The sequence below is a fragment of the Coenobita brevimanus genome, chromosome 72 (assembly GCF_032717465.1).
Source record: "Coenobita brevimanus isolate Jiangsu-jjx chromosome 72, ASM3271746v2, whole genome shotgun sequence".
In the NCBI taxonomy this organism is placed as follows: Eukaryota; Metazoa; Arthropoda; class Malacostraca; order Decapoda; family Coenobitidae; genus Coenobita; species Coenobita brevimanus.
The window spans coordinates 9,077,410-9,094,481 of record NC_137025.1 but is presented as its reverse complement, the minus strand read 5'-3'; the positions used below and the strand labels follow the sequence as shown (position 1 = coordinate 9,094,481).

Here is a 17,072-nt window from a genome sequence, read left to right as displayed (position 1 = left end):
TACAGTACATTGGTGTAAGGGAAAATAGGTGGTGCAAGCAAGAATAAGAAAACAGAAGGAGAAAGGGTCAGATGAAGGAGGAGGAGAGGGTGAAAATGAAAGAAAAAGGAAGTTCCAGATGTAAGATGAGAAAGGAAATGCGAGAAGATGAGGAGGAAAGAAGAAATCGAGAAGGAATCTGGGTGAAAAATATTTATGTAAGAAAAAGAGGGCACAAAGGTGAGAGAGGAAGAGGATTTAAAGTTTGTGAAGATGGAAGAAGAGGAAACAGAAGAAAAGGGTGGAAATGTGAGAAAAAGGGGAAAGAAATCAGTGATTAAAAAAAAAAGGTGAAAAAAGGAAGAGGCGGGTATTATTGTGAAAGGAAGAATCTGAGAGAGAGAGAGAGAGAGAGAGAGAGAGAGAGAGAGAGAGAGAGAGAGAGAGAGAGAGAGAGAGAGAGAATTAAATGTGAGAAAAAGGGGAAGGAATCAGTAAGGAAAATATCATTGTCTAAGGAAGAGAGAAGGAGGTGAGGCTCAGAGGGTGGGGGAGGATGGAGAAAATTATTAATATGAAGAGGAAGAGAGTACAAAGGTGAGAGAGAAAGAGCGGGGTGAAGCCTGAGAAGATGGAAGAGAAGAGTGAAAATGTGAGAGAAGATGGGCAAGGAATCAGTGAAGAAAAGTTTGGTGTCTAAGGAAGCGAGGGAGAGAGGATGCAAAGGTAAGAGAGAAAGAGAGACAGTAAAGGTTGTAGGAAGAGAAGATGGAAGAGAAGGGTGAAAATGTGATAGAAGATGGGCATAGAATCAGTAAAGAAAATATTGGTGTCTAAGAAAGAGAGAGAGAGGGAGCCAGGGCGCAAGGGGTGGGCGAGGATGGAGTTATCGATGAGGCCCCAGGCGTTGACACCCTCACTCTGAATTTTAATGAGACACCCCCTCCTCTCGCCCCTAACCCTCCCCACACTGCCCCGAGGAAGAAGAGGAGAAGAAGGAGGAGCTGTAGGAGAGGAGAAAAAACGAGGAGGAGGAACTGGACTAGAGGAGAAAAGAATGGTGAGGGGGAGCTAAAGAAGAGGAGAAGAAAAGGACGAGAAGGGGGAGCTGGAGGAGAGGAGGAAAGGACGATGAGGTGAAGGAAAGAGTAGGAAAAAGGAGAAGAAAGGAAGGAAGGAACATCAGCAAGGCAGAGACCTTGAGATACGAGTACAAAGGGGGAGGAGGAGAAGGAGGAACTGAAGAAGGAAGACTAGAAGAAGGAGGAGAAAGAGAGAGGAAAGGACAGGAAGAAGGGCTTGAAAGATGGGGAGGGAGAGAGAGTGATACGAATGAAAGACAAGGAGGGACCTGGAACACGGAGAGAAGAAGAAGAGAGGGAGAGGGTAAGAGGAAGGAAAAATGATGAAAAGGAGAAGAATGCGAGAGAGTAGAACGGAAAAAGAAGGGAAGAGAGAAACCTGAGTAACGAAGGGAGAAAGGAGTGGAGGACAGTAAAGACGAGAAGACAGGGAGAGTGTGAAATATGGCGGGCAGAACCTGAAGAAGGAAAGAGGAAGGAGAGATAGTGAGGGAGAGAAAGTAAGAGGGAGAGACCTGATGATGGGTTCAAGAAGGAGAGGGAGAGAGAGCACGAGAAGATGGAGAGGGGAAGACGTGGAGAAAGAAGGGAGGAGGAGGAAGAGACTGGAAAGGTGTAAAGAGCCTGGAGAAGGGAAGCGGAAAGAAGATTGCTAGGAAGGACAAGAGGGATGAAAGAAGAGAAGGGAGATACCTACAGAAAGAAGGAAGGAGAGACGAAAGATAGAGTGGGAAATTGTCGATAGATGTACCTGGAAAAGGAGTTGGAGAGGGACTGGGAGAGAGAGTAAGCGTACAAGGAGAAGTAAGAGTAAGGGGATTGGAAGGAATGATGAGAGAGAGAGAGAGAGAGAGAGAGAGAGAGAGGAGATAATTAAGTGTTTCAGGAATGTGGGAAGTACAATAAAATAGTAGGAGTGTACGGAGGAAAACATGGTTGGCTGGAGAATGTGGGAATGCTGTGATGGGAAAGAGAGGATGTGGGGAAGGAAGATGGCCAGCGTGAGTGGAGGAAATGGAAGGGAGGAGAAGCGTGAAGGCTGAAGGAAATACAGGTTGTGTGAGGAAGGACGAAAAGTGTGAGAAGTTTAACCTGGATACGTATTTTTCATCTTCCTCCTGCTTTCTCCAGACGATATATATTTTTTCCTGTCTCTCTGATTTTATGACATATTTTCCTTCTTTTGATCTCCAGATGATTTTTTTCTGTCTGTCTAATTTCATGGAGGATTTTTCTTCTTGTGTTTTCTCAGTGTGCTTATTTTCTCTCACTAATTTCATGATGGATTTTTCTTCTTGTGTTTTCTCCAGATGATTTTTTCTGTCTAATTTCGTGACGCATTATTCTTCTCTTGTTTTCTCCGGAGTTATTTTTTTTTTCTGTCTCGCGGCCAGTGACGTCTTTCCCGCCTTACTCTCTGTTTAATCTAGACGACTCTTGCTCTGCTTGTGCAGTTTTTTCGAGCTGGGGGAATTAGATGTAACCTAGATTAGCTTCTTCATTTAGCTGGGGGTCTCTCAAGCTAAAATGCGTCGTACGGTAACAGCAGGAAGAAAGGGAAAATGAAGTTTTTGTACTGGAAGAGTTAATCGTCTCATAGCTCGCTTGTTCTGTCATATTATATTCCACCCAATTCCGGACGATTTTATTCAGCTGAGAGTGATTCATAAAAGTTTGTGTTTTTTTTATTCTAGTACAGTTAATTTCCTATGATCGGGGGATTTTTTTTTACTCTGTTCCAGCTAACACCAGACGATTATCATCAGCTGAGAGAGAGAGAGGGAGAGGGAGAGGAATATTCTCGTCGGTTCAGGATGCTCCGTAACACTTTTCCCTGAGCGATATATTTTGCCTTTTACACATTACTGCCCTCTTCTGTGTTAAATAAATCCTTCCATGATCGCCACACTCGGCATAAACAAAGTATAAAAGGATATTAACCAACCATGTCCAAAACTAAATCGCATAGGAAGAGGTGTTAGGGAGCTTCCTCAAACAACGACACTATGAGCCTGAGAGTATTAGGGAGAAGGATAAGATAGGGAAGGCGTTGGGAAATCCTGAAGAAGAAATGTAAAAGAGAGTATTAGGGAGAAAATGGAAGATTGAGGAACCGTGCAGGGGGAAGGAAATATAAAATGTGTGTGTGTGTGTGTGTGTGTGTGTGTGTGTGTGTGTGTGTGTGTGTGTGTGTGTGGAGGGGAGGGGATGTCAAGAGGAGAATGTGGAGGAGTTTAAGGAGAGTGTGAAATATGAGGAAAAGACATAGTTGAAGAATGGTGATGAAGAAATGTAAGAAGATGATAAGGAGTGTGAGGAATTAAAAATGGAGGAGACAGGAAACGCGAAGGCTGGAGAGAGAGAGAGAGAGAGAGAGAAATTAGTAACCAAGAAATGTTAGAGGAAGGTAAAGAATGTTAAGAAAAAAAAAAGGAGGGAGTGAATGCGTGAAGTCTGAATTAAAGATAGCATGTAAGTAGGAGACAAGCAAGAGAAGAATGTGAAGCTAATGAGGAGTATGAGTAAGAAATAGGAAAGAGGGATGAACAGTAATGATGAAGAGACGTAAGAAGAAGATAGAGAGTGTGAAAGAGAAATTAGTAAAGAGAGGAGACGCGAACACTGAAGGAGAGAGAGGGCGCGTGGGGAAGAAAGTCGAGAAAGATGGATGTGGGAGAGTTTGAGGACGAAGTGGAGTATCAGGCCAGAGGGGGAGTCGAGGAGTAGTGAAGATATTGTGTTTAAGGAGAGTAAGATTAACACCCTCAGCCCAAACACACGGTTTTCCTCTTGATTAATAGATAACGTCAAACCATTTTATTCATCTTCGGAAACCTCCTTGTAATTAGTGAAGGAGTTAATGAAAGCCATAACCCCACTTCTCCAGTTTAAATCCTCTCCAGAGCTGAATAAAATCCTCTACTGACAGCAGAGAATAAACCATGAAAATCGTTACTGTGGGGAAGGTGTTAAAATGGGGAAGAATAGAGTGGAGATGGTGCGGGTATGTTATGAAGGGCAGACGGTGGGCGTGAAGAAAAATGGGAGTTGATTGAAATTTAGTGGGGGCGGAAGAGGTGAAGAATGCGAGGAAAAAGAGGGTTATGCTGGGAAAGAATACAGAGAGGAGAGAAGCTGGAAGGAGACAATAAGAAGAGGGGCAGGATGGAGCGTAGGAGGAGGAAGAAATTTGAAGAGGTGGAGGTGGAGGTCAAGTTGGGTGAGAATCAGTCTGCTATCTGAAATGACTCTCGTTCAGTCCCAGGCAAGGGCAGGGAACGGTTAAGCGAAGTAAATTTCGTTAAAAAATGGACTTCACTTACATTCACAAGACCACAGACATACCATAAAAATCACCCTTGCCAATACCATTACAGTACACTAGTCCTCAGTGAGACAACCTCAGTATGTGTGTATTATGGACGTTGTGTCTTTGCACCGAAGTGAGAAGGTGTGTGGTACGTAGGGGTAGGAGGGCTGCTGGGCCTCATGGTACGAACTATCAAGTCTGTATCTAGGGTCGGAAACAGGAGAGGAAAAAAAAAACTGACCGGTTGGAACGTTATTTTGTTCCTTACTTGCCATTAACCCTTCAGTTGCAAGTTATTAACATTTGTATTTTATTTCGGCGTACGTCAGGCGATTTTTCTATGCTCAAGAGATCCTGGGGCACAAAGAATGTTAAGAACCATCACGAGTACATTTTCAGCCGAGTACAAATATCATTCCAGTTAACGACGGATGGTTCTATTCACCTCACAGAAACACAAAGCATCGTCGCAGCGAGGATGTTAAGTTCAAGCCTATCACGTAACAACATAGACTTCTTATCCCTTGTCAATATTCCCGTAAAAACACCTTTTCCTAAACGATTTATTTTGTTTATTATACCTTCCTGTCCCATTCTGAGTTACGTAATCCTTAAAACATCACCATATTCTTCATGTACTGTATAATGTACAAATGATATTAACCAGCCATATCCAAAAATAAATCGCTATGGAAGAAGAGCTAGGGCGCTTCCTTACCCGACGAGAATACGGGCCGTAGTAGAGAAGATGTTACTGGAATCTGTAATACGAAATCTCTCTAATTCGATAAATCTCTGAAAAGAAAAAAAAAATCCTTTGCCATAACGACAGTAATGAAATGTGAACCATTATACTGCACATGCCAATATTCTGCCTCCAGCGACTGAACACCAAATGAATACTGAATAAATTTGTTTTAGTGATGGTATGGACCGGAGAGAAATTAACACCAGCCATATCTGTCCAGGGGCCTCTAGTTTGACATTCTTCTACGATGTGATCTGAATTTCTATTGTTGGTACAGAGAGAGACGCAATGACCTTCCCAAAGTCAGACGAATACATAGGGAAAAATCAAACTATCTGAAACACGCACTGGCAGAGATAGGGTTTTCATGGTTTTTCGCCGGTTGTAAATTTTCTTCAGACGGAATTAAGGATATAATTGTATCCTTGACTGTACCTAAATTTTATCTCCTTATCCTCGTATTAAGAAATGGGATAGTGTGTTATTTACTCTGATGTACGGTGCCCTAAAAAATAACCTTACCTTTTCCTTCTTTAGATTTTGAAGCAGATGATGAAATTTAGGAATAGCTTCTACTATATTGCTATTTATGAGTATGCCGGCTATTTCTCCTTATAAAGCATTAAGCTGTACAATACGCTTTAAAGAGTTTTGCCTTGCGGGAAAGAAAAAACAGACACCAAAAACGAAAATTCTCAAAACGTGATTACGTGGGAAAGATACGCTACGAATACAACGTTCATTGATCACTGGCATGCAGATTAGATACCCCATGCACACCTGTTGAGAATTTACAGGTGAAAAATTAAGCTGAATACCTGTAGGAATCGAACGTACCCGGTGAGAAAATTGTAACAGGGTGTTCAGAATCTTTGAAGTCGGTGTGGTGAAGTGGATAGCTCTCGTGTTTCCCACCTGACAGGCCTCGGTTTAATAATTCCTGGGTGGTAGACAGAAAAGTGAGGGTGAGAGCTGGAAAGGCCGTGGAGAAACGTGACGAAGATATTACGTAAAAAAAAAAAGAAAAAAAAAAAAAGAATTGCCGGTGAAAATACTGACGGAGAAAATTAAACTATGAAAGGTGGGAAAGTATAACTATTGTAAAAAAAAAAAAAAAAAAGGTAAATAAAAGGATGGAAAGTAGAATAAAGGATGAAGCCTAAGTGAGAATGAAATGGGAGGCGGGGACGAAGAAGGAGATATGTTAGGGAGAAAAAAAAATGAACTTGAGGAAGAGTGAGATGGAAAAAGTGCATTAGGCAGGGTACGGCTGGAAGGAGATTGGGAACGTTAGAAAAGAAAAAGTTATGGAATATAGGCAGCAGCGGGAGGAACTTGGGTACACGTAAAAAAAAAAAAAAAAAAAAAAAAAAAAATGAAGGGAATTGTAGATCACGGAGAGATAGGATGTATTAACCTCTTCACTACGAGATGTTTCCCACTCAGGTAAATGAAATCGTCTGGCTATGGCAATAATTAACCGATACTCCCAGTCCTTTATGTATGCAACACATCAATTCTGGAACTGTTTTCCTTCCGTCTGTATTTCCTTCTGCCTATGACCTCCAGTCTTTAAATGTTATGTTTCAAGGCATCTCGAGCTGAACGGATCTTGAATTTGGCTCTTATTTTTTCTCCTTGGCGGGAATAATCTTGCGGCGTCTAGCCTTCGGTTCCTTCTTCCTTGCATAAAAATAAATCTACATCTATAGCTACATTTACACCGATATATAGCCATTGTACTAAAATTGTATACTGAAGTTGATTCAAACTTCAACTCTGTGAGGGGCTTTCCCTCAGCCTCAGCTTAATAAAAGTGTCTGGCAGTGACAAGAACACAGTAAATTTTGAGTACAAGTCATCTTACTAACTAGTTAATGATCAGGGGGGAATATTTGTAATTCTTACATTTCAAAAGACTTTCCCAATACTGTGCAAAATCGTTTGGTGGTAGCAAGAAAATTATGAAAGTTCCGTCATCGTAATGATGCGGTTAGAAGGGAAGAGAATACTGGAAAAACAGGTAAGAACAAATACAAAACATATAAAGAAAAAAACATAACATGTGGTAGGAAGAAAAAGAAATACAACTGTGGAAACAACACTGAGTTACGAGAAAAGATGAAAGGCAAGAAAAAGAAAGGAGGCAGATAGGATAAAGGATGAGGCGAGATAAGACGGAGGAGAAGAGGGAGGAGGGGGGAGGAAAGGAGGAAGGGAGAGGTGAGGGAAGCTGGGCGCGACAGGAAGGCAGAATGAAGTGCCCTTGTATATTGTAAAGAAGAAAAATATGAGAGAAAGGAAACACAGAGCATGATATATACATAAAATATGCTCCGTGCTTTTCAGGTTTTAAACACAGGTAGCTGTGAACAGGCTATGTAGACAACGAGGATTATACATATATATCCAGAGAGACAGACAGACAGAGACAGAGAGGCAGAGACAGAGAGACAGACAGACAGATCACCAATATGAACAACAGAAAATAGGCAATTTAAAATGTGTGTGAGACACGAAACGAACAAGAAACTTAGAGATGCGGGAAAGAAACGAAGTAAGTGTGTCTCTGAATCAGTAGTTAACAGTGAGTGTGCATTGACGGTATGGTCCTGAGAGAATAGATGTGAATAAGATGTTGAAAAAAAAAATAATAATTATCCAAAAGTGTGTTTGAGAATGGGAGGAAGCGTGGAAGAAACAAGATAAGTGGATATATAATATGAGTTAGTGAAAAGGTAGTAGAATTGACAGACATTTAGTGATGAGTGAAATATGTATGGAGATGCGCATGAAAGGATTGCCTGTATTGTGGTCGATCAAATGGTCTTCATCCTATACGTATTATGAAACGACATTACCTTCTGTGGTCTTTAAGCTTGTGAACTTCAGCCATGAATATAAACAATCTGGATGATGAACATGGATGCATGGTCCATTTTAATAAGTGTTCTGGTGTTATAGGTGGTCTGTTTTTACATGACGGAACTGGGCCACTCCCACAGCTTGAGTCCTCATGCGTGGTTGCGTGAAATTCGACGATTCATGGTTTTCAGGTGGGAATGAAGTATATTTAGTCGCTAATTATATCAACCTTCCAGTCTGACTACCTTTGGCCTTCAACTGAATTGGGAGGAGTTAGGGATCTTTGTCAGGTTAGAACAAAAGTGCAGTACTCCTTATACTTTTGCGTTTTCCCCTTCCTAGTTCTGGAGTCACCCCGCGTCGTGTATTATTAGGAATGGGGTTAAGGTTGTGATTTATTTCATGGTATATCTTCATGAACCCCTTGAGTAAAACTGCGTCTTTTAAATCTGTTTTGGCTACCGCAGATGGTTTTTTTTTCCAGGTTAGGATGGACCCCTGGTGGTGACGGGAAGAAGCACAAATGGGTACAAAAAAATAAAAAGGGGCCTCCATATTTTTCTAGCCTGCTTTCCTTGGCCTCCTGTCATCCCTCATTACTCTCCCTCACTCCCTCCCCTTCCTTTCCTCCCTCCTTCCTTCCATCTGTCCATCTCTTCCCTCCCTCCCTCGCTCCCTCCCTCTCTGTCTTTTCCCCTCCACCCCTACCACATTTCTCTCACTCCCTTCCTCCTCTATCTGCGCAGTCCCTCCTTTCTTTTTTCTTCTTTCTCTCTCCTCTGCTTTCCCTCCCTCTCTCCCTAACCCCATTGCACTTCCTCCCTCTATCACCCCCTCCTTCCCTTCCCTTTCCTCCTCCTCCTCCCTCTTTTCCCCTCCCTGTCTTCCCCAGCCCTCTACTCTTCTTCCTTTCTTCCTCAACTTTGTTACCCCTCCCTCCCTCCTTCCTTCCTTTCCCCCCCCCTCTCCCCTGCCACCCTTTCTCCCTAACTCTATTATTCTTCCTCCCTCCTTCCCACCAAAGCTACCTCCCATCTTCCCTCCCTTCCTCCCTCCAACCATCCCTCTTTCTCTTACTTTCCCTCCTTTTTTTTCCTCTCTCCCCCTTCATCCAGCCTCCATCTTCTACTCCATCACTTTTCCTCCTTCCTTCTCTCCCTCCGCATCCCTCCTTCTCTCCCTCCCCCTCCTTCCTTCCTTCCTCCCTTCCCCTCTCTGTCTTCCACCTGTCTTCTCTTCGCTGTTACTCTTCCCGCTTGCGCTTTTCTTCCTCTCCACCCCTCCCTCTCTTCCCACTTCCTCCCTCTCTTCCCACTTCCTCCCTCATCTCTCTCCCTCATCCGTCCTCCCTCCTTTCCATACTACTCTTTTCCCTCCCTCCCTTCCTTTCCTCCTTCTCTGCCCATTACTCTCCTTCCATCTCCCTTTTTCCTCCGCCTGTCCTCCCTTCCACTCCTGCAGCATTCTTCTCTCACCCTGCCTCCCCACCTCATTCCTCTTCCTCCCTCCCCCCTCCACACACCATTACTCTACCTCCTATCTCTCTCCCCTAGGCACCTCCCCCCCCCCTTCATTCGTCAGGGCGGATCCAAGGACCCCAAACAACACCCCCTTCCCATTTTTTTCTTACCTCTGACATTATTTTTACAGGTCACACAGAAAAAGAACTTTGCCTTTCAAGCTATTTATCTATCTGTTTATTTATCCATCTATCTACCTGTCTGTCTGTATGTCTGTCTACCTGTCTGTCTATATGTTTGTCTACCTGTCTATCTATTTCTTTACGTACTGCCTGACGCTGCATTCTGTGGGGGTGCTCTCGACGTAGGAATTCTTAGTGTCGGATTAATACAGAGATCAGCACATTGACCTTTATAAGAGAATTAATTGCAGGGAAAAAAAAAGACGCCTGTATAAGTTTAATTCTATTGGCAAAGCTTAATAATATATGGGGAAACCTACGCTCTGTAAAATATGTGTCGTTTTATAATTTCTATCATAGATTTTTAAGAATGGATGATTTCTAAGAGCGACAGTATTATAGAAAATTTACCTGTCCATCCATCCCTGTTTTACCAAGTCTTCCTAATGTCACTGTGATGAGTTTTTATTTATTTTACTTTTATTAAACTATTTACTTCAACATGGGAAGGATTTTTAGTAGCGAGAGGTTAATCAAGGTTATACCCAATCCCTCCAGTTTGAAAAGTCTCCCTTAAACAGTAAACTCGTCTAGCAATATAAACACGTCCCTGGGGTGAGAGGGTGAGGCAGTACTCTCCCCTCCCCATCTGTTGCTGTCTCGCCTCCCCTCTTCCAGTATTTCTCTTTCACCCTCCCCTTTTCTTCCGTGTCTGGTTGTTTCTCTTCAGTTTACTGCAGTTATCTGAAATATTCTTAAGCTTTATCGTTAGTTACCTTACTGTACTTATGCATCACAGAATACCACAAACTCTTGCATCAGCCCACCATATCATCCTGTCAGATCGTCACATGTCACAAATTTTTCGTGTTGAGGAAGTTGAGGAAGCTCCCTTGCGCATCATTCCTACCGGTTAATGTTACCAAATGACGCGTAATGTTCACTTATGTGATGTTTAAGACAACTGTGCTGATATTAGAGATATGCACAGAAAAGTATGTTATGGTAAAAAAAAAAAAATGCAAAATAGTTCGACCAGGAGGAGATGTTGATAGGCGTTCGAAGCAGACGACACTTCAACTCCTTCTGTATTGTCCGGTACTGCGTGGGATTTCATTTCTTATCGAGTAATGGTACAGCACGCCCTGCTGTTCCGCGACACTGTATATCAGTTCCGTTAAAACAAGCAAGGGTCTAGTAAGGCTAAGGTTCATGATTATAAAAAATAAAATGAAACTGTATCACTCAAGCTATTTCATCGAACTTGTGAGTAACAAAACTCCAAGAGAATGCTTTGTACTGTCTACCTTCTAAATTATGCAGTCTTTAATATTAGTGATACTGTGATGACGAATTCATGAAAAAAAATATCTTACAAACAAAGGGGTAAATGCTTTCCCATCCTACAATTCCCTCTTATTCTGCAGCATTCATCATTTATTTGAGTGAGTCGGTTACTGCTAAATCCTTAGCTTTTATCATTTTTATTACACTTCTTTTCAGCGACCTAGTTGGTTTCTAGTTACCTCATCGTCAGTGTTATGTGTCATTTCCCTTTAATATTGTGGTAAAATATGCTCTGAAATTATTGCTATTTCTTAAGATTTCTCTCAGGTGTTCCTCGTTGTAAGTTCGACATCAGACTCTTGAAGTTTGTCTCCTGCTTGACCCTAGTCACCCAGCAGTACAGATGAAGACCTGGGCACAACATCGAAGGTTGGGGTTGTATTCGAGGAGAACTGTAGCTTAGCAAAAGCTGACTGTCTTCCTAAATATCGCATATGTAGTCCGTAGTCATTTATGTAAGCCGTTTTTTTTTTTCTTTAACTTCATACTAACACGCTCTTTCTCCCTCCCACAGAGGCGCAAGGAGCAGTGCCTCCCAGGATGAGTGAGAGGACGAATCGGATCGTGACGCAGGCTGGCTCACGGGTGACTATCCCATGTGTGGCGCAGGGACACCCGCCCCCTTTATACACGTGAGTGTGAGCTCTTCCCCCCACACACTAACACCCACCATTCCGGTGCAGGTAATCCCCTGCCCCCTCTCTCTCTCTCTCTCTCTCTCACACACACACACACACACACACACACACACACACACACACACACACACACACACACACACACACACACACACACACACACACACACACACACACACACACACACACACACACACACACAGACGTGCAAGTTTCCTCTTTCGTGTGCGCACGCTTATATTAGTAGGTTTCCGTCTTCTTGCACGTGGATCACCTCCCTTTCCCCATGCAGTACACACACACACACACACACACACACACACACACACACACACACACACACACACACACACACACACGAGAACTGTACTCATTATGGGAGCCAGTAAGGCATATGTACAAAGTGAGCAACTTAGATTACTCATTTGCAGGAAAAGAACGTGACCTGACCAAATCATACCCACACTATGCCACAAAACACGTCTTGGGCACTTGTATTAAAATCGGCAGTTTTATATTTTTTTTCTTTGGTTTTCAGTGTGATTTTAAAACAAGGAAGCGCGCGTTTTGTAGCTGAGTTTCAATAAATATTCCTTAGCATTTATGCTTTAGCAAAATGAGCATATTATTCAACTTACTATACATTTTGACCACAATGATTGATTTTACAAGATGCATCAGATTATCCCACAGAATATCATCCATAAAGAGCAGTGAATCAGTCTTCCGGACGTTTACAGTCACCCACACAAGACGAGGCTGGTCTGAAACAACTTTATACGTTAATTAAGCTGTGCGTCTTTGTGATGGAGCGTCTTATCTCTGAAACTAAATATGAGTTCCAGGTGTCTGTATGATGTCTTGCCAACGTAAGCCACACAGGTGAATAAGAGAAATCTAGTCAAAAGATAACGTCCTTCAATCACTTTTTGGCAAACGTAATTCAGTCCATATGAAAGAGAGAGAGAAAGAGAGAGAGAGGGACTGACTTAGTTTCCTTCCACCTCTCCTTAAACATAAATATCCCTCAAGTTTACGCCTGAACAATGATAAAAACTCAGAATTGAACTTTGATAACAGAACCCCTGACGAGTTTATTTGAATTAGGAGAGATCGCCCCTATTGAAGAAGTCAAAGACTACTTCCATACCCTCTAGTACTAAAAGTTTCCCCTAACCTGAATAAAACTGATATGAGATAGATGAAATAAGGTCTTCCTCGCTATAAACGAATTGATTTCCGTACTGTACGTGAGTCCTGACTGTCTCTGTCATAGCTCTGTAAATCAGGAACTACTGGTGTACATCTGAGCCTCTCTAACTTTCTGTTTCTCTCTCTGCAGTCCTAAACGGCGTCTTAGTTAATCTTTACCTTTGTCTTCATTTTTTTTACTTTATCTTAAGCAGTTGTATGTGTTTCTATGTCTGTATTAACTTGTCTCTCACTGTCAGCTACTTCCATACCACTGTCAGCAGAGTAAGGCCATTCCTTGTTAAGCCCTTCAGTACGAAGATAAATTTAAATTATTCTGTCACAGAGACCGATCGACGACTTTATCAGCTTTGAAAAGACACATCGAACTGAAGATTTAAGATAAGCTCATCAGGCGAAGATTCAGTGACGCCAGGGTGAGAAGGAGCTTGTCATTAAAGGAGTAATTATGATATCAGTTGGGAATAATGTTAATACAGTAGATTAATGTTTTAGGTTTATCTGAACAGACTAAGAGAAAGTGTGAGAATTAGGAGATTGAATGGAGAAGGAAAGGGAGCCTGAGACCAAGGTGAAGAGATAAGATGCAAGAATGTGTAAGGGAGGAGGTGCATCATTTAGAGAGGGATCGTTAATGAGTAGGAGCAAAAATTCTTGGAGGTCCTGTTGCTAAGAACACTTCTTACAAGATGCGACGCCAAACACTAGAGAGGCAGACATTTATGTAAATTAGGCAATCAGATGAATAGACGTAAACTAAGTAACTAGAGGGATGTAAGCTAACTAGGTAGATATAAATTAATTACCTAGGTAGATGTAAATTAAGTAAGTAGGTATATGTTAATTAACTGACTAGATAGATGTAAACTAACTCGATGGATACATGTACATTGAGTAACTAGATAGGTAGATGTATACTAAGTAACGGGGACAGAAGAGAACGTGGCCCAGGCTTCACTTGGGCAGTGGGTCCAATCAGTGGAGATTGATGCAAATGTCGCTGACTAAATTCCGAACTCAATTTACCCTGCACCTCCTTTATCCCAGCCTTCCTTCCTTCATTATTTCCTTCTTTTTCTCTGCACCCACCTCTATCAAGTCCTCCCTCCACAACTCCCTCACTCTCTCTGTATGTGCTTTCACTATGTTCTTCAGGATGTCTGCCACACGTTCTTTCCAATCAAATAATTTTACATCAGTCTCATTTTTCTCTCACTTATCCTTCAATCCGGAGCCCACATTCACAAACACACTTACGGCCAGTTGTCCCTCGTAAGTCATATTTGTGTTAGCGGAAAGGATGAGGAAAGATGAAAGCTACAACTGCACACTGGGTATATAAGGCAACTGATTGAGTTTAATTATTGTTCATTCGATCCCTGGTATAATTCCTGTACTCCTTCGTTACTGGGTCGTTTTATTTGCTATTGCCTGTCTTGGAATATCCGCACAAGCACTACTGCCGTTATCATTATCATATTAACCCTATTTATCATAAGTACAAGGAGTGAGAGGGTTCCAAGACAGAAACAAGGATGCCGAAACGCTGGAGAACTGTTGATCATTGCGACTGTTATTCTTGTACCTTTACGTGGCATAGATGTTTGTCCTTTTGCAGCATTTCCGGTAACTCAGTGGCGTGATAAAACAGCACTATGCCTGTACATGCTTTTCACGGCACTTCTTCGAAACTAGCTTCATATTCTGGTGTTAATCTGTTGTTATGACTCAGTACTCATGATGGAGGTATGACAGTTTTAGGCCAAGTTAAAGTGAATAGGGTATTGTAGAATTAGCCACACATTCATTCATTCATCATCCAAGCCACAGTATCACCAGTAATTAAACTTTTCCCTGTGTGTGTGTGTGTGTGTGTGTGTGTGTGTGCATTTTATGTATTCGACTCTAGATATAGACAGTCCATTCCCCAAACCCTAGATGTTCCCCCGCGCGCCACACAGCCTCACATGTCACCTTTTATGTGTGTCTACAGATGGTACAAGGGATCCGAGGTTGTGGGTGGAAGCAGCGGTGTGTGGTCTGTAGGAGGGTCGCTGGTGGTGGGTCGTGTGGGTGTGGGTGACGCAGGAGAATACACCTGTGTGGCCAACAACACTGCAGGGGAGACCAGCTACACCGCACACCTCCTGGTCACCATTCCACTCTCCGTCCAGGTCAGTGGCAACTCACGTATTTCAACCCTTCACTGCCTTCACTGTATCCTGTGTTTTATCTAGTACTACAGGATGCAGGGTGATGAGATTTCAGTGATTAATTTTCTGTTGTGCCTTTTCGCTGTTTACGTAATCATCTCACGTAATATGTGTATCACTAATTTGGCGCAGTGTCATCAGTGGAGTGAAAATGACTTATATTCCAGAGTTCACAAAAATGTGAGTTTTTGTTTTATCTGTGTAAAATATTACGGTCATTTGAGAGCGCGTATTTTCTGGAGACGAGATGCCAGTTAGCTTCCTTTTTTTTTTTTTTCTCAAATAAAAAGTAAGCTAGTACATTTCCATCAGCGCTGACATTAGCGTCGTTTTGGTAAGTTGCACATCTCTCAGTGTACACACACATAGACAGATAGACAGATAAATAGATAGATAATATATCTTTATTTACTTATAGACAGACAAACAGATAGATGGTTAGATAGATGTATAGACTAATTCTACCGTTTGTACTGTTAATATGAATGAGTGAGGTGATGCAGAGATGAAGCCAGTTTAAGTATGCGGCACAACATGTGTGTGTAGGTCGGGGGTTGTAACTGCGTGGCATAACATGTAATCCAGATGTGGATGTACAGGTGCGGCCGCGTGAGGTGCAGGTGGATGCAGGGGGCCGACTGGAGCTGCGGTGCCACGTCTCTGGTGAACCTGTGGACACCGTCACCTGGTTCAAGGACGGTATCGCACTGAGGTACGTCACTGCTTCTTGGTTCTTCGCTTTGTCTAGCGTCTGTCATCGTGGCCCTTCTGGGCAGCGTCACACATGATAAAAGATATACTCGTTCATCACTAACAAATGTCTCGTCCTTGATAACATCATATTTGATAATAAATATACACGCTTCAACTCTGATGTGTGAGCCTTTCCTTGACTGTCACATTATATATATATATATATATATATATATATATATATATATATATATATATATATATATATATATATATATATATATATAATTTACTGTACAGTAGAGTTCTTCCCTTAATCATAACATATAACATTTGACAATAGCTGCACACGCTTCATCACTAATGTATGATCCTTTCGATGGTCGTGCATTGATCACGTTTAATTCTGTAGGCATTTCCCTTTATGTTTTTTATCATTCATCATATCTAATAACAGACACACTGTCCTGGGTCTTTAACCTGTCATCCAATCTGAGAATATAGGCACTTCCCTTGATGTTATACCTCGCCACACATCTAATAACATCAGCACCTTTCTTTGGTCTTATGTCAGTCATCACGTCTGATAGCACAGGCATTTCCCATGATCTTGCACTTTTTGTCACATCTAATCACAGCAGCAACTTTCTTTGGCTTTATACATGTCTTCATATATAAAAGCAACTCTCTTTGTGTACATGGAATGTAAGAGGAGCGAATGATGAGGTGAAAGAGAGAGAGATTGTCCAGGTGCTTGAGGATGCGAAAGTGGATGTATGTGGAATAACTGAAACAAAATGGAGAGGAGAAAGTGTGAGAGAATGGGAGTATGGATGGGGTATATGTGCAGGAGTAGATGAGAATGAGAGGGCAAAGGAAGGAGTGTGTATAGTTGTGAGTAAAAGATGGAAGAAGAGCATAAGACAGTATGGATCAGTTGGGTCAAGGATTGTGTGGGTAAAGTTGAAAGTTGGAATACAAATGTGGGCGATTGTGTGTGTGTATGCGCCAACGCAAGATCGTGCTAGAAGAGTGAGAGAAGAGTTCTGGACAAATGTGGAAGTGTGCATGGAAAAGTTTGGAAGGAATGAGAGAGTGTTTTTGATCGGTGATATGAATGGTAAAGTTGGTAATGTGAAGGTGGATGGAATAGTTGGTGAGTGGGGTGTGCCTGCTGAGATAGATGAGAATGGGAGTGCGTTAGTGGACATCTGTGCTGGGAGGGGTTGGTAATAGCCAATACCCTCTTCAGGCATAAAATGATCCACAGGTATACATGGCGAGTGATGAGAAGGGTGGGTGGTGAACTGAATGAAAGGAAGGCAATGATTGATTATGTGTGT

At 42.2% G+C, this 17,072-nt stretch overlaps 1 protein-coding gene across 1 annotated transcript in view; it reads left to right on the top strand.

Moving 5' to 3' along the window:
- Positions 1 to 17,072, top strand: part of LOC145407249 (cell adhesion molecule Dscam1-like) — a 175,974-nt gene that overhangs the window by 97,507 nt on the left and 61,395 nt on the right. The window contains exons 6-8 of the mRNA XM_080278282.1: positions 11,488 to 11,605; positions 14,817 to 14,997; positions 15,636 to 15,748. Coding sequence (XP_080134408.1) covers positions 11,488 to 11,605; positions 14,817 to 14,997; positions 15,636 to 15,748 — 412 coding nt within the window. The remainder of the gene's footprint in view (positions 1 to 11,487; positions 11,606 to 14,816; positions 14,998 to 15,635; positions 15,749 to 17,072) is intronic.